The sequence below is a fragment of the Argopecten irradians genome, chromosome 10, assembly GCF_041381155.1.
Source record: "Argopecten irradians isolate NY chromosome 10, Ai_NY, whole genome shotgun sequence".
Lineage (NCBI taxonomy): Eukaryota > Metazoa > Mollusca > Bivalvia > Pectinida > Pectinidae > Argopecten > Argopecten irradians.
Window position 1 is genome coordinate 2,193,969 of NC_091143.1, and position 25,451 is coordinate 2,219,419.

At 34.5% G+C, this 25,451-nt stretch overlaps 2 protein-coding genes and 1 non-coding gene across 7 annotated transcripts in view; 1 reads left to right on the forward strand and 2 right to left on the reverse strand.

Annotated features, from left to right (window-relative positions):
- Positions 1–765: 765 nt before the first annotated feature.
- On the reverse strand, positions 766–7,269 carry LOC138332885 (NAD-dependent protein deacylase sirtuin-6-like). 2 transcript variants are annotated; one of them, XM_069280888.1, is made up of 7 exons: positions 7,130–7,269; positions 4,790–5,073; positions 4,119–4,226; positions 3,257–3,384; positions 2,770–2,858; positions 2,267–2,347; positions 766–1,548 (listed from the first exon to the last, which is right to left on the reverse strand). In XM_069280888.1, exons 2-7 carry the CDS (start codon positions 4,992–4,994, stop codon positions 831–833), a joined length of 1,329 nt encoding a protein of 442 aa, XP_069136989.1. In that variant the 5' UTR covers positions 4,995–5,073; positions 7,130–7,269; the 3' UTR covers positions 766–830. The 2 variants fall into 2 exon arrangements, with proteins under 2 accessions (XP_069136989.1, XP_069136988.1); XM_069280887.1 differs by lacking the exon at positions 7,130–7,269 and adding an exon at positions 5,988–6,064 and having other exon boundaries at positions 767–1,548.
- Trnat-agu (transfer RNA threonine (anticodon AGU)) lies at positions 5,172–5,244 on the forward strand. Its single transcript has one exon. It is a non-coding gene; the product is annotated as a tRNA-Thr (tRNA).
- Positions 7,270–7,376: 107 nt separating the features above from the next.
- The window catches only part of LOC138332884 (cartilage matrix protein-like), a 56,340-nt gene continuing 38,265 nt past the window's right edge, over positions 7,377–25,451 (reverse strand). For 2 of the 4 annotated variants that reach the window (XM_069280883.1, XM_069280884.1), the window contains exons 2-6: positions 14,101–14,128; positions 11,485–12,063; positions 10,686–10,739; positions 9,760–10,350; positions 7,377–8,673 (exon numbers count right to left, since the gene is read on the reverse strand). In XM_069280883.1, coding sequence (XP_069136984.1) covers positions 8,108–8,673; positions 9,760–10,350; positions 10,686–10,739; positions 11,485–12,063; positions 14,101–14,128 — 1,818 coding nt within the window. In that variant the 3' untranslated portion in view covers positions 7,377–8,107. Of the gene's footprint in view, positions 8,674–9,759; positions 10,351–10,685; positions 10,740–11,484; positions 12,064–14,100; positions 14,129–22,291; positions 22,389–25,451 lie in introns of those variants that run through there. The other 2 variants (XM_069280885.1, XM_069280882.1) reach the window with 2 other exon arrangements.

Sequence of the window (25,451 nt, forward strand, 5' to 3'; positions counted from 1 at the left end):
TTTACAAAATTTTATAAGACTTTCAAGAATTACATTCTTTACTTACTTGCTGAGTTTAGCGAAAATATAATCAAATAAACATTTTGGAGTAAATAGAAAATGAAAATTTCACTTATCATATGATTAAGGTAATCATCTTTTGAACAACTGGGCTCAGGTTTATAGGCCTCATGGTTATAAGCTAGAAAATGTTAAAAGACTTATGCCTATTTTAACCACCGATCTTGAATGAAGATCAAGGTCATTCATTTGAACAAACTTGGTAATCCCTCATGCCACCATGATACCAGCCCAATATCGTATCTTTAGGCCTCTAAATATTGACAAAGCATTTTAAAGTTTTAGCTTAATTGACCCCTGTGACCTTGAATGACAGACAAAGTCACTGATTTGAACACACTTGGTAGTCCTTCATCCCAGCATATCACACGCCCAAATATCAGATCTCAAGGCCTCTAAGTTATTCACGAGAAGTCGTTTAGATATTGTACCTTTTTGACCTTCATCCAAGCATGCTACAGACCAAATATCAGTATCCTTGGCCTTTGGGTTATGGTGAAGAACTCGTTTAAATGAAAAGTTAACGAACCACACAACAGCTGACAGTGCACGATGACGGAATAAGAACTTTGACTATGGGTCATGCTGACCTATAAAACAACACTGAGTACATGTACATCTCTGATCCTGAAACTACACTTGGAATATAGTGGGTTTGTCTCCTTGGTACGTATGTGTGTGTATGTGTGTAGAAGAACAAATAACAAGGAAAAATTTTGTGTATAATTATAAAATGGATATATTCTGACTTTTACAGCTAAAGAAGTGTGTTAAATGTCTGTAAGTTTCCTACACTTTGCTGTAGGAGGATCCAGATCTTGCTGTTCCTGATCAGACTCTGAATGTGCAGTGCTTTGTTCACCTCCTCTGTCTGTAGGTAGACAACCTACTGAGTGACCAGTGGTACCAGACAAGTCATCAGATCTCTCCTCTGAATCATTCACGGTAGAGTGTTTCTGTAAGTTTGACTCGGTCTTAATGTGGACACTCTCCACTACCACTGTATCTTCAACATGTTTGTCTGTATTAGTGTCTAAGCACTGATTTGTTCTTATTTCTTCTGTTTTCACATCTTTAATGTGTTCTACTTTCACATGTTCTGTTTTCATATCTTCGTCTTTCACATTTTTCACATGTTCTGATTTCACATTTTCTATTTTCACATTATTTGATTTCACATGTTGCGAATTCAACATTTTATCTTTAATGAAAACATTGAGTTTCTTCTCTCCTTTAACTGTGTGAACAGACTGTAGGTTGAGAGTTGGACCTTCATACTCAGGAATTTCAACTCCGATCAAATCACATAACTGTGTCATGACATCATCCACATAAGTATGAATTCGTAAATCTGCGTGCCGATCATGTTTTGTCGCTTGGAGATTAACAATGACAAGGTTGCCATGATTTTTACGAGTCAACAGTGGGAGATTACCACTAGGGATAATCTGTAAAGATGTTCCAAGGCACAAACTGAGGTCAGCTTTCCTGTAAATTCAAAAAAAACCAAAAAATAACAAAATGAGTGAAACGGTTCATGATTCCAATTCTACAAACAATTCAATCTTATACTAGTCAAGCCTTTGTGATCACGGCTTATTAACTTAAAGACATTTTAAGACTAGTATAGGCCAAGCCTGTTGTCCAATCCAATATTGTTAATATGTAATCTACCTTCTTATATGAATGAATGTAATACTTTTGTTTATTGACAATAAAATTAACAACAAAATGAGTGAAACGGCTCATGATTCCAATTCTACAAACAATTCAATCTTATACTAGTCAAGCCTTTGTGATCACGGCTTATTAACTTAAAGACATTTTAAGACTAGTATAGGCCAAGCCTGTTGTCCAATCCAATATTGTTAATATGAAATCTACCATCTTAAATCAATGAATGTAATACTTTTGTTTATCGACAATAAAATATTTTGAAATGAAATAATCGTGATTTTAGCCAATTTAATCCCTGTGACCTCGAATGAAGATCAAGGTCATTCATTTTAACAAACTTTGTAGCCCTTCATTCCAGCATGCTTCAGGTCAAATATCAGTACCCTGAGCGTTTCAGTTATTGAGAAGAAGTCGTTTGAGTGAAAAGTTTACGCACGGCGTATGACAAAGGACAAGCATGACCTAACAAATCTTAATTTCAGTACATCAAAACCAACATGTTAACAGTATACACTGACAATGAGTTTACCTGGAGTTTAGATCTGCTAGGTCCAAATCCTTCTCAGGTAACGCATCTTCCCAGTCTAGTATAGTGTCCCTCAGTCTACCTCTACAAACAAACTACAGCTTTATTTACACACTAGAGACTTCAATGTCAGAGGGAATTTATAATACCACGTACATCTGTACATGTGTTTATAATATTCAGTTAAATCAGAAGCTCATTAATTTGTGCAAAGAAAATTCTCACAGAACACAAATTGATTGTGAAGCCTCAAGCAGTCCTGTAAACATCTTTAGAATGTATACACCATGTAACATGTATATGATAACCTAGAATTCTAATATATACTACCCACATTTCATTATAAGTGTACCTTAAAATGTATTGTATGATAGATATCTCATGGTAAGCAAGGCAGTTTCATTTCACATATATTTTACATTGCGTGATGTCAGTTGTGTCTTAGAAATAATAACTAATAATCAATTTCAGCAACTACAAAAAGATAATTGACTGATTGTATGTACCTGCAGACACTCCCCCTGGCTTTGGTTTTTAGACATGAGCCTCCTGTTAGTTTCAAACCCATGGTCGTTACAGCAGTGCTTCTTATATACTGGGAACAAAATATCAACTTTAAACCATCAACCTTAGCTTTGATATAATGTATGTCCAAATGAGGTCATTTTATACCATTAACTCTTTAAGTTTATCATTGAGTAATCAATTGTATGACTTTTCGCTTGCCATTTTCAAACTTAGAGAATAAGTCTTTCTAACATCTTCAACAAGTTTAAGCTTATTTTTTTTCAAAATATTTTATTGGTAATACAATAAATATAAACAAAATTATAATTTAGATCATAAATGTAATAAAGTACAATGTATTAACAATTGGATTAGATACAAATCCTTTTCATTTGTATAAAAGGTAATTGAAAAAAAATACTTTAAGATAGATAAAATTTTGTAATAAATACAAAATATCAACAATAAATATTTGCAAATACTAACCTGAGTTCCACATTTGTCGCATTCTTCTACGAACATGTTGCCATGTAATTCTGACAGTCGATTGCGAGGAAATCCTGATCGTATCTGGAGACCGTCCACATTCTGAGTGATCACAAACTTAACATAACCTGTGGGAAACAATTTGTTACACACTCAAAAATCTGACAAAAAATGCATGTATAAAGGACAATACTTTAATTATTCAGCTTTCATATCTCTATAAACAAATTACTTTTATGTTTGTCTTTTTCTACATACATGCATGAATGAATACGTTTTTAAGCCACTTGAAACCTGTCTAATAAAATCGAGATTTTAAAAATCTATATATTCAGGTAACAGCAATTTTTAGATCGTCAGAGAATGATTTTGATATATTATATAATACACATGTGGATCTTTCTGCTTGTTTGTACCAGAAACATGTGTTTCTAAATTCTAATTGTATTGCAATTGATAGAAGATTAGAAAATTCGAACTAATCAAGTTTTGCCCTGTGCACTTGTAAAGATTCATGTGCTCACTGATTGGTCAGCCAATCACGAAAATGTTTCCCGCTGAGTGTCGCCAAGCTGTGTGGGACATAACAGGGATAGAAACTATTTACCGTTACAAGTTTTGCTAAATAATAAGTGGTATCGCTGTAAGACTAGTTTTCTTTGTCTGACTATTCACTTGAAAATAAAATAATATTAATATTAACTTATAATCTAGAATGATGACAAGTTCTCTACAGGGACACACCAGTATGACTACCCAATATTCTTATTTTACTTTTAAAATTCAAATTCACCCCTTAATTTTGAATGAAATCAGGAAATAGAAAATAAATTAAAACAAATCGATAGACTGAAAACTTTACCTGCTTTTTCCAAGGCCACCAAAGCCATGTGAGTCCTGGTTGGGCGAGCATTATCAAAAGTCACACTTACATTGGGTTTCTCTCCTTTCTGTTCCAAAGTCCAAACACCTGTGGGAAATCATTGTCATTATAATTATACTGTTTTGTGTTATATGATGAAACTGTAAAATCAGATTAGTAATAATAATGTTATTATCGAGTTCCTAGCTAGGAAATAACCATTAATATCAGATTCAATGCCATTATCAAGAAGCTTATATAGGCATTTATCATCACACATCTGTCAATGCAAATGCAAGAACATGTACATCATCAACTTAAAGACTAGGTATGCCATGTTATAGTGGATCTGGGGAAGACTAATACTTTACATCTATAATATCTTAGGTTAAAATTACAGTGTTGGTGCCGCGTAGCTACTGTTGTAGCGAAAAATATTTTCCTTCTGACTCTTGGAAATTAAGTCAGTCAGAACATGATATCTTTTCCCCTACAACAATGCTTAACTAAATGTCAAGTTGCATTTAGTCAAGGTTATAAAATTAAGATTATTCTGGATTGAATAACATAAAGTAACGTTTATAACACACAATAACCTTTTGGACCTCTGACGTCAATAACACACAGTTACCTTTTGGACCTCTGACGTATGGTACATATCCTATAGTTACCTTTTGGACCTCTGAAGTCTGGTATCCCAGCAGCTGTACTTATCCCTGCACCAGTATGTACCACAAAGTGACTGCTAGTTTTAACCCATTCGGCCAACTGTTTGACTTTTTCTCGAATTTCCTCCTGTGAATCATACTTCTCTGGCATCCCACATCGCCCTTTATGTTCGTATGGAGATAAGCCATCTGAGTAATTAACAGACATGATTGGGAATCAGCTGCTAATTCCCTACTCGCAAGACTGCTGTTGCTGTTTGATGATGAATGCTTCAATGCTTCAGACTCTGTAAGACAATATCTACAGAATGTAGCTAAGGCAAAAAAAATATGTCTGTTAATGGTTATCTAACTGTAGCGGGACTGGACTGGGTCAATCATCGGTGACCAGGTAGCTCAGTCGGTAGAGCACTCGACTAGTATTCTGAGGGTCCCGGGTTCGAATCCCGGTCTGGCCGCTACGTTTTCTCCTCTCCTGTTACAGAATTGGCGCCCAACTAAATAACCCACGGTGGTGGTGTTTGGAAGGGTCTCATATGTCTTCGGGGGCTAAGACTTCGAGAAAGGAGGGAGGAGTGTAGCGGGATTGGACTGGGTCGATCATCGGTGACCAGGTAGCTCAGTCGGTAGAGCACTCGGCTAGTATTCTGAGGGTCCCGGGTTCGAATCCCGGTCTGGCCGCTACATTTTCTCCTCTCCTGTTACATAACCAACACTAATGTTTTACCCCCAACCCTAATTTCTCTTTCCACTTTTCTACAAAAAGAAATTAAAAGTCGGTATTTCGATCTCAGACTCCGGTTCCGGCCATTATTTTAGAGTGAGAGACACTGAAAAAAAAAAAAAAAATCCTCCCGACCTAGCTACCGACCCTATTTTGTTTTGCCAATGTAACCCTAAACAGACATATTCTTTTTTGGCCGGCTTTTCAAGAGCAGTAGGTAGCTAACCACAAACAGGCGATCAGTCAGAATTTTGAGCCAGCGATAATGGTAAGTTTTAGCGGACTATGTTAAAAAGTAACTCGTCGTGTTACCTCTAACATTGTTGGAGTAGGGAGTGGGGTGCCATTGTTCAGTTTGGAAACGACAACGTGAATGTGGATAGCCTAGCAGAGCTCTGTCAGTAATGTCTAATGATTTTGCACTAAGGGTAAAAATCGAATGTATAAAATAAATCACTTATATGCGAATAACGTTACCTTAGGTAGAATAAAGCTCGACTGCAGCACATCAAAACAATTAAAGCGGATATTGACTGATGATTGTAATATTAAAAACGATCCTGATATATGATTTCCGGAATTTGGGAGTAAATACGTTTTTTTTTCTATCTCAAACTATATTATATCGTCAGCATATGTAGATATACAATAACCACAGAGAGAATTAAGGTTGTTTTTATCAGAAGTCACATTTGGGATTGCGGTCACCGCTAGAGATTGAAGAAGGATCCGGTTTCACTTGCATCGAGATGACGGACATGGAATTTTAGAGAGTATGTATATAGTTGGTAACTACTGTAATATATCTGTTTAGGGTTACCCGACCGACCCTAATTTTTTAACCCCGACCCTAATTTTTTCCACTTTTCTACGAATAAAAAATAAAATAAAAGTTGGGATTTCGATCTCAGACTCCGGTTATTTTAGAGTGAAAGACACTAAAAAAAAAAATTCCCGACCTACCGACCTTTTTTTTTTTTTTTTGCCAATGTAACCCCTAAACAGACATTTTTTGGCCTAATGAAATGGATTTGGAAAACAGTGCTTTGATTGCTCGAACAAACTTTTCGGTCTAACAACATTTACTCACCGAGAATTCCTAATGGACTCTACTAGCCTTTGAATTAGAAGGGAGGAATGAGATAATAATAACCGTTTTATCAATGAGATACACGTGCACAGCAAACTATTTATATTGGAAACACTTTCAACTTGAGCGATGTACATGTACATGTATGATGCCATGGGTGAAAAGACCTATTGTTTTTGTGCTGCTTTTTATTATTCTTCTGCAGTCAAAGTTGTATACAAATGATTTCCAAATATATATTATTATGTATATATATGTTATGTTGAATCAAAAATAAAATAAACAATTAACTTGCATATATAACATTGTTCTGTAAAACGTCAATCATCCCAGTTGGAAATAAGGACTAAAGTTACAACGTGCAATTTTCGGGGGGGGGGGGGGGGGAATCATTAAAAAATCTTCTTATCAAATTCTGGAAGGCCTAGAGACCTGTTATCAAACATGAATCATGCTGAGATAAATGGCTACTAGGTTTGTTAATATGAATAACCTTGATCTTCATTCAAGATCACAGGGGTCAAAATACCTAAAATCTTTAACGACTTCTTGTTCTGTAGCAGTCCTTTAGGTACAACGTCGGTTTTCTGTAGCATTCCTTTATGTAACATGACCGTTTCCTGTAGCTGTCCTTTATGTAACATCTCGCTTTTCTGTAGCAGTCCTTTATGTAACATTTCGGTTCTCTGTCAAAGTCCTTTAGTTACATCATGATCTCGTTTCACCTGTTGTGCATAGTATAATTTCTTGAGAGAAACAGACTTAAACAACAAGGGTTTTAGGGAAAATGTTTTAATGTAGTTGAAAAACACATTTTAGTAGAATATTTTAATGACACTTTTCACTTCAAACAACATAAAGTTTTGCTATGAACTAAAATTTCAATCAAAACGTTTTCATAAAATAAAATGTCATGCACTATAGTCGTAATCACAAAAGAGATCTGGATCTGATGGTAGACACAAAACTGTAGTTGTTCTTGAACACGTGGTATTATTTGTCTACTTGACCGATACACGTTTGTTTCAACAATACTCTATTTATAACCAAATGTACCTAGCTATAAACACAATCATATGTTCCAACACAGATAGACAAAGACTCTTAATCCAAAGTAATTAACAATTCACGAATCGGAATCAACTGTGTATCACATTGGTGTCAATTGAGAAGAGTTGCTAGGTAACGTTCGAGGTGCTTTTATTCGGATTTTTCCTCCATTACCTTTCGTCCTCAAACCCTGGACTGTGTCCTTTCATTACCACATTTGTTTATAAGACATAATTACTATATATAAAGCATTAAACAAACTTATCTGTAGAATTATATCCCGCGTTGAGTGTCCCATTCTTTTCGAGTTTTCTTGAATCATAAAAAGACAAAAAGTATTTCGTGTGTAGTCTTATTTCTTTATGGAATGTTGTTCTCAATATATTACTACATGAGATCTGGGATCATTTTTGTATGTACTAAACCCAGTGTTACAGCTGCTGTGCCGAGACTAATACTACATACCATCACACAACATTCCACCTAAAACTTGTTCGAACTTTCCGGACTGCCTGGTGTCGTACTTTAGGATCTGCCGCTCTCCGGTAACGTACGGCTCCACACGTGCAGTGTCGATTACGTCATCAACAATAGCAAATATGAAATCAATGCCAATATCTCGCGCCATTTCGATTTCAATTTCGGCCTCTGGTGACAATTCGGAATCAATGAAAGTAAAGAGTACTCTTCTAGCGGTCGGTCGAGCTCCGTTCTGAAGTGAGAATCCAGTCAATCTAGCTTTCTTCACAAGTCCTGCAAATCGGGAACGTCTTGGTGCGAGTTCTGTAACTGTTTCCAGCGAGGACAGCTGTTTGTCTTCAGTGTCGGGACAGTTGCTAACCATGATTCCGTAATGGACCTCAGTTTTCACGCGCGAGTTTGAGATGGCCGAGTTGATACGGTCGGTGATACTGTATGAGATGGCCGAGTTGATACGGTCGGTGATACTGTATGAAAGTGTTGATCCGAGAGATGAAACGTCCAACAGAAAAATTACGTCAGTGTCATCGCCCTTTTGACAAGCTGAAAATTCAATAAAGATTTTGTGAAATAAGGTATCGTGCAGTATATCTATTGCGACTATATTTGACATACATATTCATATTATTATAACATTTAATAATGATATGCATTATATGGCTCAAATTGATGGTCAATATCTTTAGGTCGACGTGAAACTTTCAGACGGCCAATAACTCTTCAACTAGAGTACCTGCCACATTCTAACTTTTACTTTAAGAGGCCCATGGGCCTTAACGGTCATCTGACTATGGGCACAAAATAACCTAGTCACAGTATATAGAATTGGCTTACAATTAAGCCAATACAACACACCCCTTATTTGAAGCTGCAAGTTTCTAAAATATTTCATAACTTTGACCTTAAAAGTACATAAAGGTCATTCACATGAACAAACTATGTAGTTCTTTATCCTAGTATGCTACAGGCCCAATATCAGTACTCAAGCCCTCTTAGTTATTCACAAGAATTTTAAAAGATTTTAGCCTATTTGACTCCTGTGACCTTGAATGGAGATCAAGGTCCTTTATTTTAACAAACTTGGTAACCCTTCATATCAGGTCTCTTGGCCTCTTAGTTATTCACAAGAAGTCGTTTAAAGATTTTAGCCTATTTGACCCATGTGACCTTGAATGAACATCAAGTTCATTCATTTGATCAAACTCGGTAGCCTTTCATCCAAGCATGCCGCAGACCCAATATGAATACCCTGGGCGTTTTGGTTCTTGAGAAGAAGTCGTTTAAAGATTTTAACCTTTTCGACCCCTGTGACCTTGAATGAAGGTTGAGGTCATTTATTTCAACAAACTTGGTAGCCTTTCATCCAAGCATGCTGCAGGCCCAATATGAGTATCCTGGGCCTTTCGGTTATTAAGAGGAAGTCGTTTAAATGAAAAGTTTACGCACGTCGCACGGCATACGGCAAACGGCGCACGACAACGGACGGTACACGATGACAATAGGTCATCTTGACCTTTCGGGTCAGATGGCCTAAAAAGGAAATATCAGTACATTGGAAATCTGGAAAATTCAATGCTATAGATTGCACTTTGGAAATTTCATAAATGACTCGGTGGTCGTAGCTTTTACCTGATTCGAAATCGACTACGTGACAGGTTCGGATCGCCAGCACATTCTTGATGGTTTTAAGTGCATCGAAGTTGGACACGTTGAACATGAAGCTTTGAACATCTTCCATTGGCTGACTAGCAATCTGTTCCAGTTCTTTGATGTCTACGTCCTGTGTTACTCCCACGGCGAAGACATTAACGCCCATTTGATGAAGTAAAGCTGCCTCAGCCGCTGTCGATCTCGGAGACCTAGAATACCCATCAGTGATAACAACCAGGATGCGGGCGACATTTCCACGGGACACATTAGGTGTGAAAACCTCGCGTCGGATATGACGTAATGCTGACGCTGTATCGGTTCCGCCCCTCAAATACGATACTTTATCAATCGCCCTCAGTAGATCATCTTTGTTGTAATAGGACTGGAAGTTGAACTCCTGATGGTACTTGTGACTAAATGTCGAGATTCCAATGCGAGTTTTGTTCTCTCCAATATCGAACATGGTGACTACGTCTTTGACAAACTCGAGCTGTTTGATGTTGTCAGATTGCCGGATGCTGCTTGACGAATCCAGAAGAAAATACACATCAGCAGGTTTCCCACCACAACCTGAAAAAAAGAACATTTCATATTAATTTGAAGCACATACATCCAAGATCTTTCACTACTCAGTTAATAGTCAAAATGATTAAATCAATCTCTCCCAGAGTTCATGACGATCGGCTAAAAAGTACCAATGAACGACAGCACAGGAATAATTAGTGAAATTAGTAAAGTGTTAAAATTTGTGTTTTAGTGACATATCTCAAGTAATTGTTATTTTACTGATTGATTTTTGGAGTGAAATTTTCGGCAATCATGATTGCTTCTTGGAATATTTTAGATTTTTTTTCTTAATTGCGAACATTTTCATTTATATACGTATATATGACTATGAGACATACCGTCCAAGACGCCATTACTGTCCGACTGTGGGGATTCCTCCGGGACTAGCGAGTCTGGAAGGTTGAAATGGGATCATTAACGATTTGTGTCCAGAATGTATTTACATGTGAATTAGGATTTTATTTCTAAATTACAAATGTACATTATAGATGAAATTAAAGACTTACCATTTGGATAGTGTCTGCAATTTGTTGTAATAATATTTTCTCTAAAAGAAAACCAAACCTTTATATTAAACATTTGCCAACCCTTAATTGATAGTGTACCTTTGAGAAACGGACCATATTCCTTTCCTTACCAAGTTCTCGGTTATTCGACCAATTTCCATTTCCAGTCTAATTCATTCTCAAGTATTTCCTAAATCCATTTTCCGTCGAAATCTCCAGTAAATTTACGAACCTACTCCCTATTCCATTTCCCAACCAGATCCCCACTTCGTGTCCTTACTAGATCTCTACTTCGTTTCCTAACCAGATTTCCACTTCATTTCCCAACCAGATCCCCATTTCGTATCCCTACCAGATCCCCACTTCGTATCCTTACCAGATCCCCACTTCGTGTCCTAAAACAGATCTCCACTTCGTGTCTTAACCAGATCCCCACTTCGTGTCCTAACCAGATCTCCACTTCGTGTCTTAACCAGATCCCCACTTCGTGTCCTAAACAGATCCCCACTTCGTGTCCTAACCAGATCCCCACTTCGTTTCAAAGCCAAATCCTCAGCTCATCGCGCTATCAAATTTCCATATAATAACAACACAAGGTTGATACACTGAAGTGGGGATTCAATAGACTTACCACTACACGCCTGGATCGACAACCGTTCCTGAATTGTCTTTAATGACTGAAAGCAAGGGACTTGGAAAACATGGTCTTCGACTGGGTCACTTGCGATATTCTGCAGTTCGGTCTCTTGCGCATCTTTACCAACGCCTACTGCAAATATAGTAACTCCCAAGTCTTTCAAACCCTCGGCGGCCATTTTTGTCGCATTTGAGTTATGGCTCATTCCATCCGTGATGACAACAACTGTTTTCTTTACGTCGTCTCGGCCACCATTTTCACGAAGAAGCATGCGAGATTTTACCGCCCAAAGCGCCTTTGCGGTACTTGTACCTCCGGTGAGATGGGGGACTCCTCGAATAGCGGATATGACGTCAGATTTATTCCGACTGTCTTTCAAAAATAGTGCAATCTGTAGCTTGTGACTGTATGTTATTATTCCAACCCGTGTTTGATTTTCCCGGAGACCTATGTCAAAAGTCTTGGTAACGTTCTCCACAAACTCCAGTTGGCGAACAAACTCTTTCGGCCAGATGCTTGAAGAGGAATCCAAAATAAAAACAACATCGGACGGGTGTGGGGAACACACAACAGCTGAAAGGATATTAACACACTGTAAGAATATAAGAAAAAAAATCACATGAGAAATTCTAGAGTTTCTGTCAACACCAAGAAAGTATAGTCTATGTTCTTTGTGAAGATTTCCTATCACAGCGTCCATCCCATGCAGTTCGCTTCATCCCATCGATGATATCATATCATCGATGGAGTGCAACAAATTGTTTGCAAGACTATGTGGACAGAGCATGACGCTAACGCTATCGAAAGCTGACGTAACAAACTTTAATTTACATTTCTTACAGGGACTTGTCAAAATTACGTTAATAAGTACAGAGAATGTCAACTACGCAATGATGACCTAAATTTTATCAGCAAATAATACTTAAAACAGCACGAGAATGATTTAAACTATCGTCACTTACCACTACCAATATTCTTGGGATGCTGTTTCTCAGACCCCTGTGCCTATAGAGTTTGCACCTTTATCTATGTCCCTGTACTAATGTCATTTTCATGTTCCTGTGCTTAGAGAGTTTATACCTCTACCTATATCCTTGTGATGATGCCGTTTCTCAGGCTCTTGTGCCTAGACAGTTTATACCTCTACTTTTGACCTTGTGATGATGCCGTTTCTCAGACCCCTGTGCCAAAAGAATTTGTACCTCTACCTATGTCCCTTCCATGATTCCGTATTTCAGGTCCCTGTGCCTAGAGAGTTTGTACCTCTACTTATGTCCCAGGGATGATTCCGTTTATCTGGCCCCTGTGCCTATAATTCTATAATTCTAAATCTGAAAAGTTTTTATTGTTAAAAATCTTCATATTTTTGAGGAAAAAAGACTATGCATGTATGTATGACCCATATGCTTACCTGTATGCCTGCTGTTTTAATAGCTACACCTCTATGGCCGATACACTTATCTCTATCCCCGCTGTTTTAACAATCAGACCTCTATGGCCCATACACGTACCTGTATCCCCGCTGTTTTAACAGCCAGACCTCTATGGCCCATACCCTTACCTGTATTCCCGCTGTTTTAACAGTCAGACCTCTATGGCCCGTACACTTACCTGTATCCCCGCTGTTTTAACAGCCAGACCTCTATGGCCCATTCACGTACCTGTATCCCCGCTGTTTTAACAGCCAGACCTCTATGGCCCATACCCTTACCTGTATTTCCGCTGTTTTAACAGTCAGACCTCTATGGCCGATACACTTACCTCTATCCCCGCTGTTTTAACAATCAGACCTCTATGGCCCATTCACGTACCTGTATCCCCGCTGTTTTAACAGCCAGACCTAAATGGCCCATACCCTTACCTGTGTTCCCGCTGTTTTAACAGTCAGACCTCTATGGCCCGTACACTTACCTGTATCCCCGCTGTTTTAACAGCCAGACCTCTATGGCCCATACACTTACCTGTATTCCCGCTGTTTTAACAGTCAGACCTCTATGGCCCATACACATACCTGTATCCCCGCTGTTTTAACAGCCAGACCCTATGGCCCATACCCTTACCTGTATTCCCGCCGTTTTAACAGTCAGACCTCTATGGCCCGTACACTTACCTGTATCCCCGCTGTTTTAACAGCCAGACCTCTATGGCCCATACCCTTACCTGTATTCCCGCTGTTTTAACAATCAGACCTCTATGGCCGATACACTTACCTCTATCCCCGCTGTTTTAACAATCAGACCTCTATGGCCCATACACGTACCTGTATCCCCGCTGTTTTAACAGCCAGACCTCTATGGCCCATACCCTTACCTGTATTCCCGCTGTTTTAACAGTCAGACCTCTATGGCCCGTACACTTACCTGTATCCCCGCTGTTTTAACAGCCAGACCTCTATGGCCCATACACTTACCTGTATTCCCGCTGTTTTAACAGTCAGATCTCTATGGCCTGTACACTTACCTCTATCCCCGCTGTTTTAACAATCAGACCTCTATGGCCCATACACGTACCTGTATCCCCGCTGTTTTAACAGCCAGACCTCTATGGCTCATACCCTTACCTGTATTCCCGCCGTTTTAACAGTCAGACCTCTATGACCCATACACTTACCTGTATCTCCGCCAGACACACCGAGCACCTGTAATAGACAAGTAAAGTACGTGTAAACGATATGTACACACTTACGTGTGTATATATACAACGGTACGCATGTACTAAATTCAACGTTAAAGACATCGTCTGGGCACTCTAGTGGGTCTACATTGATATAAACTGTAACTAATTCTCAGATCCCTGTGAGAACTTCTTGGGAAGAGCGGTAAAAGTTTTAAAAGTCAAATCCATGATGGTCATCTACTTGTATGAATAAATACATAGTGACTCTGAATAACACTATATATAATTATCATTCAAAGGTGTTATTGGGCTACTACCATATTTGTTCCGTTTAAAATGTATGATAAATATATGCTAATCGCTCAGTTATCTTTTAGCACATGAGACTGAGGATGATATGTATTGATATAAGCTTAAATAAATGTTTAGGATAAATTATACATTATTATTGAAAATTACTGTTTCAGTGTTGTTCAGATAACTCATAAGTCAATGATCTCTATACACTTTGATTATGGTTTTAGGTAGTCCGCTAACCCTGCCTATATTATTAGGCTTTTTAAATTTTTTTTTGCCTAAACATAGACTATATATTAGGCAAAAAAACAAAAAAAAAAAATAAAAAAAAAAGCCTAATAATATAGGCAGGTTTAGCGGACTAGGTTTTAGGATTTCCCCCCTCAATGATACCCAGGTCACGACAAGCAGGACATGACCCAGATCACCACAGGGACCTGACCCAGGTCACCACAGGGACCTGGCACGGATTTCTAACCAACAGTTTGGATGTATGTTAAAGTACCGATACCGTAGTAATAAATATATTATATACTGTTGGTTAGAATCACTGCCGTTGTGGATATATCTACAGTAAGAGTAACCCCTGAAGTGTATTTTTTAAACTGGAAATTAAATTAAGATAATTAATTTGGTGAATCTCTGTATAATACCAACTACGTATACCCTAAACTGGATATGAAAATAAGAAAATTAATTTGACGAATCTCTGTATAAAACCTACGACCCTAAACTGGATATGAAAATAAGATAATTAGTTTGACGAATCTCTGTATAAAACCTACGACCCTAAACTGGATATGAAAATAAGATAATTAGTTTGACGAATCTCTGAATAAAACCTACTACCCTAAACTGGATATGAAAATAAGATAATTAATTTGACGAACCTCTGTATAAAACCTACGACCCTAAACTGGATATGAAAATAAGATAATTAGTTTGACGAATCTCTGTATAAAACCTACTACCCTAAACTGGATATGAAAATAAGATAATTCATTTGACATATCTCTGTATAAAACCTAGGTACCCTAAACTGGATATTAAAAATAAGATAATTAATTTGATGAATATCTGTATAAAACCTACTACCCTAAACTGGATATGAAAATAAGATAATTAATTTGGTGAATCTCTGTATAAAACCTACGACCCTAAACTGGATATGAAAATAAGATAATTCATTTGATGAATCTCTGTATAAAACCTACGACCCTAAACTGGATATGAAAATAAGATAATTCATTTGATGAATATCTGTATAAAACCTACGTACCCTAAACTGGATATGAAAATAAGATAATTGATTTGGTGAATATCTGTATAAAACCTACGACCCAAAACTGGATATGAAAATAAGATAATTCATTTGATGAATCTCTGTATAAAACCTACGACCCTAAACTGGATATGAAAATAAGATAATTCATTTGATGAATATCTGTATAAAACCTAGGTCCCCTAAACCTGGATGGATATGAAAATAAGATAATTCATTTGATGAATATCTGTATAAAACCTAGGTACCCTAAACTGGATATGAAAATAAGATAATTAGTTTGACGAATCTCTGTATAAAACCTACGTACCCTAAACTGGATATGAAAATAAGATAATTCATTTGACGAATCTCTGTATAAAACCTACGACCCTAAACTGGATATGAAAATAAGATAATTCATTTGATGAATATCTGTATAAAACCTAGGTCCCCTAAACTGGATATGAAAATAAGATAATTCATTTGATGAATATCTGTATAAAACCTAGGTACCCTAAACTGGATATGAAAATAAGATAATTAGTTTGACGAATCTCTGTATAAAACCTACGTACCCTAAACTGGATATGAAAATAAGATAATTCATTTGACGAATCTCTGTATAAAACCTACGTACCCTAAACTGGATATGAAAATAAGATAATTCATTTGACGAATCTCTGTATAAAACCTACGTACCCTAAACTGGATATGAAAATAAGATAATTCATTTGACTAATCTCTGTATAAAACCTACGTATACCCAATCTCTGTATAAAACCTACTACCCTAAACTGGATATGAAAATAAGATAATTCATTTGATGAATATCTGTATAAAACCTACGACCCTAAACTGGATATGAAAATAAGATAATTAATTTGATGAATATCTGTATAAAACCTACTACCCTAAACTGGATATGAAAATAAGATAATTCATTTGATGAATATCTGTATAAAACCTACGACCCTAAACTGGATATTAAAATAAGATAATTAATTTAACGAATCTCTGTATAAAACCCTAAACTGGATATTAAAAATAAGATAATTAATTTGATGAATATCTGATAAAACTACTACCCTAAACTGGATATGAAAATAAGATAATTAATTTGATGAATATCTGTATAAAACCTACTACCCTAAACTGGATATGAAAATAAGATAATTAATTTGATGAATATCTGTATAAAACCTACTACCCTAAACTGGATATGAAAATAAGATAATTAATTTGATGAATATCTGTATAAAACCTACTACCCTAAACTGGATATGAAAATAAGATAATTAATTTGACTAATCTCTGTATAAAACCTACTACCCTAAACTGGATATGAAAATAAGATAATTAATTTGACTAATCTCTGTATAAAACCTACGTACCCTAAACTGGATATGAAAATAAGATAATTCATTTGACGAATCTCTGTATAAAACCTACGTACCCTAAACTGGATATGAAAATAAGATAATTAATTTGACGAATCTCTGTATAAAACCTACGTACCCTAAACTGGATATGAAAATAAGATAATTAATTTGATGAATATCTGTATAAAACCTACGACCCTAAACTGGATATGAAAATAAGATAATTCATTTGATGAATATCTGTATAAAACCTACGACCCTAAACTGGATATGAAAATAAGATAATTAATTTGATGAATATCTGTATAAAACCTACGACCCTAAACTGGATATTAAAAATAAGATAATTAATTTGATGAATATCTGTATAATAAAACTGGATACTAAAATAATAATTATTTGATGAATACTGTATAAAACCTACTACCCTAAACTGGATATGAAAATAAGATAATTAATTTGATGAATATCTGTATAAAACCTACTACCCTAAACTGGATATGAAAATAAGATAATTAATTTGATGAATCTCTGTATAAAACCTACGACCCTAAACTGGATATGAAAATAAGATAATTAATTTGATGAATATCTGTATAAAACCTACTACCCTAAACTGGATATGAAAATAAGATAATTAATTTGATAATCTCTGTATAAAACCTACGTACCCTAAACTGGATATGAAAATAAGATAATTAATTTGACGGATCTCTGTGTAAATACCTACGTACCCTAAACTGGATATGAAAATAAGATAATTAATTTGACGAATCTCTGTATAAAACCTACGTACCCTAAACTGGATATGAAAATAAGATAATTCATTTGACAATCTCTGTATAAAACCTACGTATACCCAAAACTGGATATGAAAATAAGATAATTAATTTGATGAATCTCTGTATAAAACCTACGTACCCTAAACTGGATATGAAAATAAGATAATTAATTTGATGAATCTCTGTATAAAACCTACGTACCCTAAACTGGATATGAAAATAAGATAATTAATTTGACGAATCTCTGTATAAAACCTACGTACCCTAAACTGGATATGAAAATAAGATAATTCATTTGACGAATCTCTGTATAAAACCTACGTATACCCAAAACTGGATATGAAAATAAGATAATTAATTTGACGAATCTCTGTATAAAACCTACTACCCTAAACTGGATATGAAAATAAGATAATTCATTTGATGAATCTCTGTATAAAACCTACACCCTAAACTGGATATGAAAATAAGATAATTATTTATTCTGTATAAACCTAAACTGGATATAAAATAAGATAATATTTAAGAATCTCTGTATAAAACCTACGACCCTAAACTGGATATGAAAATAAGATAATTAATTTGATGAATATCTGTATAAAACCTACTACCCTAAACTGGATATGAAAATAAGATAATTAATTTGATGAATATCTGTATAAAACCTACTACCCTAAACTGGATATGAAAATAAGATAATTAATTTGATGAATATCTGTATAAAACCTACTACCCTAAACTGGATATGAAAATAAGATAATTAATTTGATGAATATCTGTATAAAACCTACTACCCTAAACTGGATATGAAAATAAGATAATTAATTTGATGAATCTCTGTATAAAACCTACTACCCTAAACTGGATATGAAAATAAGATAATTAATTTGAAATCTCTGTGTAATACCTACGTACCCTAAACTGGATATGCAAATAAGATAATTAATTTGACTAATCTCTGTATAAAAACCTACGTATACCCAAAACTGGATATGAAAATAAGATAATTCATTTGACGGATCTCTGTGTAATACATACTACGTATACCCAAAACTGGATATGAAAATAAGATAATTAATTTGACGAATCTCTGTATAAAATCTACGTACCCTAAACTGGATATGAAAATAAGATATTTAATTTGACGAATCTGTGTATAAAAACTACGTACCCTAAACTGGATATGAAAATAAGATAATTAATTTGACGGATCTCTGTGTAATACCTACGTACCCTATACTGGATATGAAAATAAGATAATTAATTTGACGAATCTCTGTATAAAACCTACGTACCCTAAACTGGATATGAAAATAAGATAATTAATTTGACGAATATCTGTATAAAACCTACGACCCTAAACTGGATATGAAAATAAGATAATTAATTTGATGAATATCTGTATAAAAACCTACGACCCTAAACTGGATATGAAAATAAGATAATTCATTTGATGAATATCTGTATAAAACCTACGACCCTAAACTGGATATTAAAATAAGATAATTAATTTAAGGAATCTCTGTATAAAATCCTAAACTGGATATTAAAAATAAGATAATTAATTTGATGAATATCTGTATAAAACCTACTACCCTAAACTGGATATGAAAATAAGATAATTAATTTGATGAATATCTGTATAAAACCTACTACCCTAAACTGGATATGAAAATAAGATAATTAATTTGATGAATCTCTGTATAAAACCTACGACCCTAAACTGGATATGAAAATAAGATAATTAATTTGATGAATATCTGTATAAAACCTACTACCCTAAACTGGATATGAAAATAAGATAATTAATTTGATGAATATCTGTATAAAAACCTACTACCCTAAACTGGATATGAAAATAAGATAATTAATTTGACTAATCTCTGTATAAAACCTACGTACCCTAAACTGGATATGAAAATAAGATAATTAATTTGACTAATCTCTGTATAAAACCTACGTAACCCAAAACTGGATATGAAAATAAGATAATTAATTTGACGGATCTCTGTGTAATACCTACGTACCCTAAACTGGATATGAAAATAAGATAATTAATTTGACTAATCTCTGTATAAAATACGTACGTACCCTAAACTGGATATGAAAATAAGATAATTTAATTTGACTAAATCTCTGTATAAAACCTACGTATACCCAAAACTGGATATGAAAATAAGATAATTAATTTGATGAATATCTGTATAAAACCTACGACCCTAAACTGGATATGAAAATAAGATAATTAATTTGATGAATATCTGTATAAAACCTACGTACCCTAAACTGGATATGAAAATAAGATAATTCATTTGATGAATATCTGTATAAAACCTACGACCCTAAACTGGATATGAAAATAAGATAATTAATTTGACTGAAATCTGTGTAAAACCTACGTACCCTAAACTGGATATGAAAATAAGATAATTAATTTGACGGATCTCTGTATAAACCTACGTACCCTAAACTGGATATGAAAATAAGATAATTAATTGACTAAATCTCTTATAAAACCTACGTATACCCAAAACTGGATATGAAAATAAGATAATTAATTTGACGGAATCTCTGTTTAATACCTACGTACCCTAAACTGGATATGCAAATAAGATAATTAATTTGATGAATATCTGTATAAAACCTACTACCCTAACTGGATATGAAAATAAGATAATTAATTTGATGAATATCTGTATAAAACCTACGACCCTAAACTGGATATGAAAATAAGATAATTAATTTGATGAATCTCTGTATAAAACCTACGACCCTAAACTGGATATGAAAATAAGATAATTAATTTGATGAATATCTGTATAAAACCTACTACCCTAAACTGGATATGAAAATAAGATAATCAATTTGACTAATCTCTGTATAAACCTACGTACCCTAAACTGGATATGAAAATAAGATAATTAATTTGACGGATCTCTGTGTAATACCTACGTACCCTAAACTGGATATGCAAATAAGATAATTAATTTGACTAATCTCTGTATAAAACCTACGTATACCCAAAACTGGATATGAAAAATAAGATAATTCATTTGACGGATCTCTGTGTAATACATACTAACTTATACCCAAAACTGGATATGAAAATAAGAATAATTAATTTGACGAATCTCTGTATAAAATCTACGTACCCTAAACTGGATATGAAAATAAGATATTTAATTTGACGAATCTGTGTATAAAACCTACGTACCCTAAACTGGATATGAAAATAAGATAATTAATTTGACGGATCTCTGTGTAATACCTACGTACCCTATACTGGATATGAAAATAAGATAATTCATTTGACGAATCTCTGTATAAAACCTACGTACCCTAAACTGGATATGAAAATAAGATAATTCATTTGATGAATATCTGTATAAAACCTACGACCCTAAACTGGATATGAAAATAAGATAATTAATTTGATGAATATCTGTATAAAACCTACGACCCTAAACTGGATATGAAAATAAGATAATTCATTTGATGAATATCTGTATAAAACCTACGACCCTAAACTGGATATTAAAATAAGATAATTAATTTAAGGAATCTCTGTATAAAATCCTAAACTGGATATTAAAAATAAGATAATTAATTTGATGAATATCTGTATAAAACCTACTACCCTAAACTGGATATGAAAATAAGATAATTAATTTGATGAATATCTGTATAAAACCTACTACCCTAAACTGGATATGAAAATAAGATAATTAATTTGATGAATCTCTGTATAAAACCTACGACCCTAAACTGGATATGAAAATAAGATAATTAATTTGATGAATATCTGTATAAAACCTACTACCCTAAACTGGATATGAAAATAAGATAATTAATTTGATGAATATCTGTATAAAACCTACTACCCTAAACTGGATATGAAAATAAGATAATTAATTTGACTAATCTCTGTATAAAACCTACGTACCCTAAACTGGATATGAAAATAAGATAATTAATTTGACGGATCTCTGTGTAATACCTACGTACCCTAAACTGGATATGCAAATAAGATAATTAATTTGACTAATCTCTGTATAAAACCTACGTATACCCAAAACTGGATATGAAAATAAGATAATTCATTTGACGGATCTCTGTGTAATACATACTACGTATACCCAAAACTGGATATGAAAATAAGATAATTAATTTGACGAATCTCTGTATAAAATCTACGTACCCTAAACTGGATATGAAAATAAGATATTTAATTTGACGAATCTGTGTATAAAACCTACGTACCCTAAACTGGATATGAAAATAAGATAATTAATTTGACGAATCTCTGTATAAAACTTACGACCCAAAACTGGATATGAAAATAAGATAATTAACTTGACGAATCTCTGTGTAAAATAAGATGATTAATTTGGTGAATCTCTGTATCCTAAAATTAAATCAATGTAATGATTTTTTTTAGATTAAGAAATAAAGCATTGACTTACCAGCAGCATCAAGGATACGTACATCTTCAAGGTCTCCATTTAACCGTCACTCAGGGTTCGGTAATGTTATGGAGTCTAAGACCACTGACGTATATCTATCCAGTACTAAAGTACCTGTCTTTATCCTCCAATCAAAACGCGCCTTATAATTGTCTGCACTTCTTTGTTTTAAGTGGGATGGGGGCGAACACACGCGCCGAGCCGTTCGTGGTATTACACTACACACAGGCCATTGTTTACAGGTCTCGTGACAACGTGCGCTCGTGAGAGGTCACAAAAATTAGCATGGTACCATCTAGTGATGTATTTAAAACATTGACAATTAAATATTTTATTCTCAGTTCAGCGAGAAAGAACACACATGCATCAGGTTCTGAAATTCAACACAATTTATTGGAAACATCCCCTGGAGATTTTTCGGTGAAAGAATTTTATGATTATTTTTTATTTAAAAGTCACATAATCTTAAATTGTATGTGATGTCGAGCAGGTGCACACATTTTATTCTTGAAATGTTATGTAAACACTAATAACTGTTTAATTACAGGACTCTCACAAAACAAACGGATTGGTCGGTTAGACATTGGACACGACTTGGTATGCCAATATGATGTATGTACGACATAGAAAATGAAAAGGTAATTACAATAAAGTTTGTTGAACTCGAGGAAAAATTTATTGTAAATGTAAGACATAAACGATAATACTCCTAATAATAGGTGTTAGTGTTATTTTGGACTGAAGAGGGTCCTATAGTGGCTGAATATTTTATTTTACTTTGAATTTATTTTGGTCTTTTATTTCGGATTATTTATATACTAGCTTTATACCATTTTTACCTCAATATGACTCATAATAAATATGATTGTAATATAATTAAAGGGACGTAAGATATATTTTGATGTTTACTTTATAATTTAAATTCATGCACTAGAATAAACAAAAAGTATGGATATGAACCCAAAAAAATCTATGCTTCTACGTCATTGGAAACCATTTTATGAGAACAATTTATTATCCGAAAGTATCTTATTCACACTGATCACAAGTTCAAAGTGAAAGCGGATGGATAAAGTGCGTTTTCGGGTAAATAAAGTGCGTTTCGGGTTGATAAAGTGCGTTTCGGGTAGATAAAGTGCGTGTCGGGTAGATAAAGTGCGTGCCAGCCGTTGATATAATGACGTTAGGTGTTACATGTGTAGAATGTCCGTTGCTGATGGTTATATTGTTATGCAGGTTGTATAAAAGATAGATGCAATTTGATGAGTATTTAGTATATTTTCTTGGATTTATTTGGTTAATATTTCATATTCTGTTTCGAATTTTAGCATATTTTTCAATTACATGTATATAGCAAATACGATTTTCAAGGAATTGGTGAAGTGGAAATATCAATAAATAATACATTAATATGAACATCTGTTGTTAATGTTTTACATATTTTGTACCGGTATTGTAACCTAAAATATGGGGGGGGGGGGGGGGGGGGGGGGGGGGGGGGGGGGGGGGGGGGGGGGGGGAACATGATAGTATAACACGGTAAAGTTAGACTACAATGTAGTTGTTAACTATGTTTAATAATTTAATCTCGGATCCACTTTGATTTTTCGGAAGTGAAGATAAATCGGCTAACAGTAACGTTTACTACTACATTTGTATTTCACAAAGAAAGGTCATGTGTGGCAATCTCTATTTTATATTACCAGTTAGTGTTCCATGTGATGGATGGTAAATATGAGAAATGCATGTGTTTAGCATTGTAACTCTTACGTAAAAACTCTATCAAGCTTGTACACGCATCAAAACGGTAAGAAAGTATAAAACACCGGGTGGACTACCCTGGTACACATGTATTGTACCTAAGGGGAGATGATGAAGGCGATCTAATCAGCATAATCAGCCTTCACTACATTGTGTTGTATACTGGGTAATGACATAACATAGGTCCCCATATAGACTAAGTAATGGACATAGACATAGACCACTACACATCTGAGAAGTCAAAAATTTACTTTTATTCAATTTTTTCTCGTATAGATTTTTGGAAATAGGAGTTCAATACCATGGAAGGATATTTATGCCCGTGAGCTCGATTTTGAGCTATTGTCGCTCAGAGAGTGGACAAAATGTTTGGATTTTAGGGATTTTTGCCGTTTTCACCATATACATCGGAGATTAAAGCCATAATTTCCTAATGAGATGTTTGATATGTATGGATATTTGCATAATTAATTAATTTTCTAGTGGTCTTCTTTAAAAATAGAGCAGTTATGATTAACTTTACTTATATTTTTCCTCAGGATAACGACATATGCTACCATTACTCCTTAGTTTTGAGCTACAAAATGTACCATTTTCCGTTCATTCTCCACTAATTTGCATGTTTTCAGAAATGAAAACATAAAATATGAAAATTGAAAACAAAGTTCTTATGTATTGTCATTTGTTTGGCAAATATCTCTACTTTTTTAAATCCAAAAGGGCTGGCTCCTATCTTTACTCAAAGAAAAGTTATAATTGTTACAGTCAACCATCATATTTTGGTAAATAACAGATACGTGACTTTGTTAAAATGAACTAAATTGAGGTTTTTCATTAGAAATGCCACAAAATATACACTTTAACTGAATTTTTGCTTTGGTTTTGGACTTTTCTTTCCATTCAAAGCCATTTGTCCGTCTCGAAAGCAACTTGTCTTTATCAATTGCAGTTATGAAAAGTTCATTTGTGAATATTGGTTTGTATGATTCATAAGTGTGTTCGAATAGTTTCATATAAAAAAAAAGTACCAAAGTATTTTGTTTCTTTATTTTTCCTTATTATCAAACTGTACCTTTATCTGCATCAGTACATGTCAGTAATTTTGTATTCGTATAAATCCCAAATTACTGTATAGGATATTAAAATCCTGCTTTAAACAGTAACGTATATGTTACAACATACTTAATATATGACTGTAGAAATCTGACAGGATTATTATGTTTTTCTGATTCATAAATTCGTCAAAATGCATCAAAGAAAACGTACTTTTCAGCGGTTTCACTTCTCTGCAATACTTTAGATGATTTTTGCCTAAATTAGCAGCGGTAACGTATCTGTTCTCTTGGTATATGTCTTTATGAAGTATTAGAAAATAAACCAATTCAATAACACGAATCTG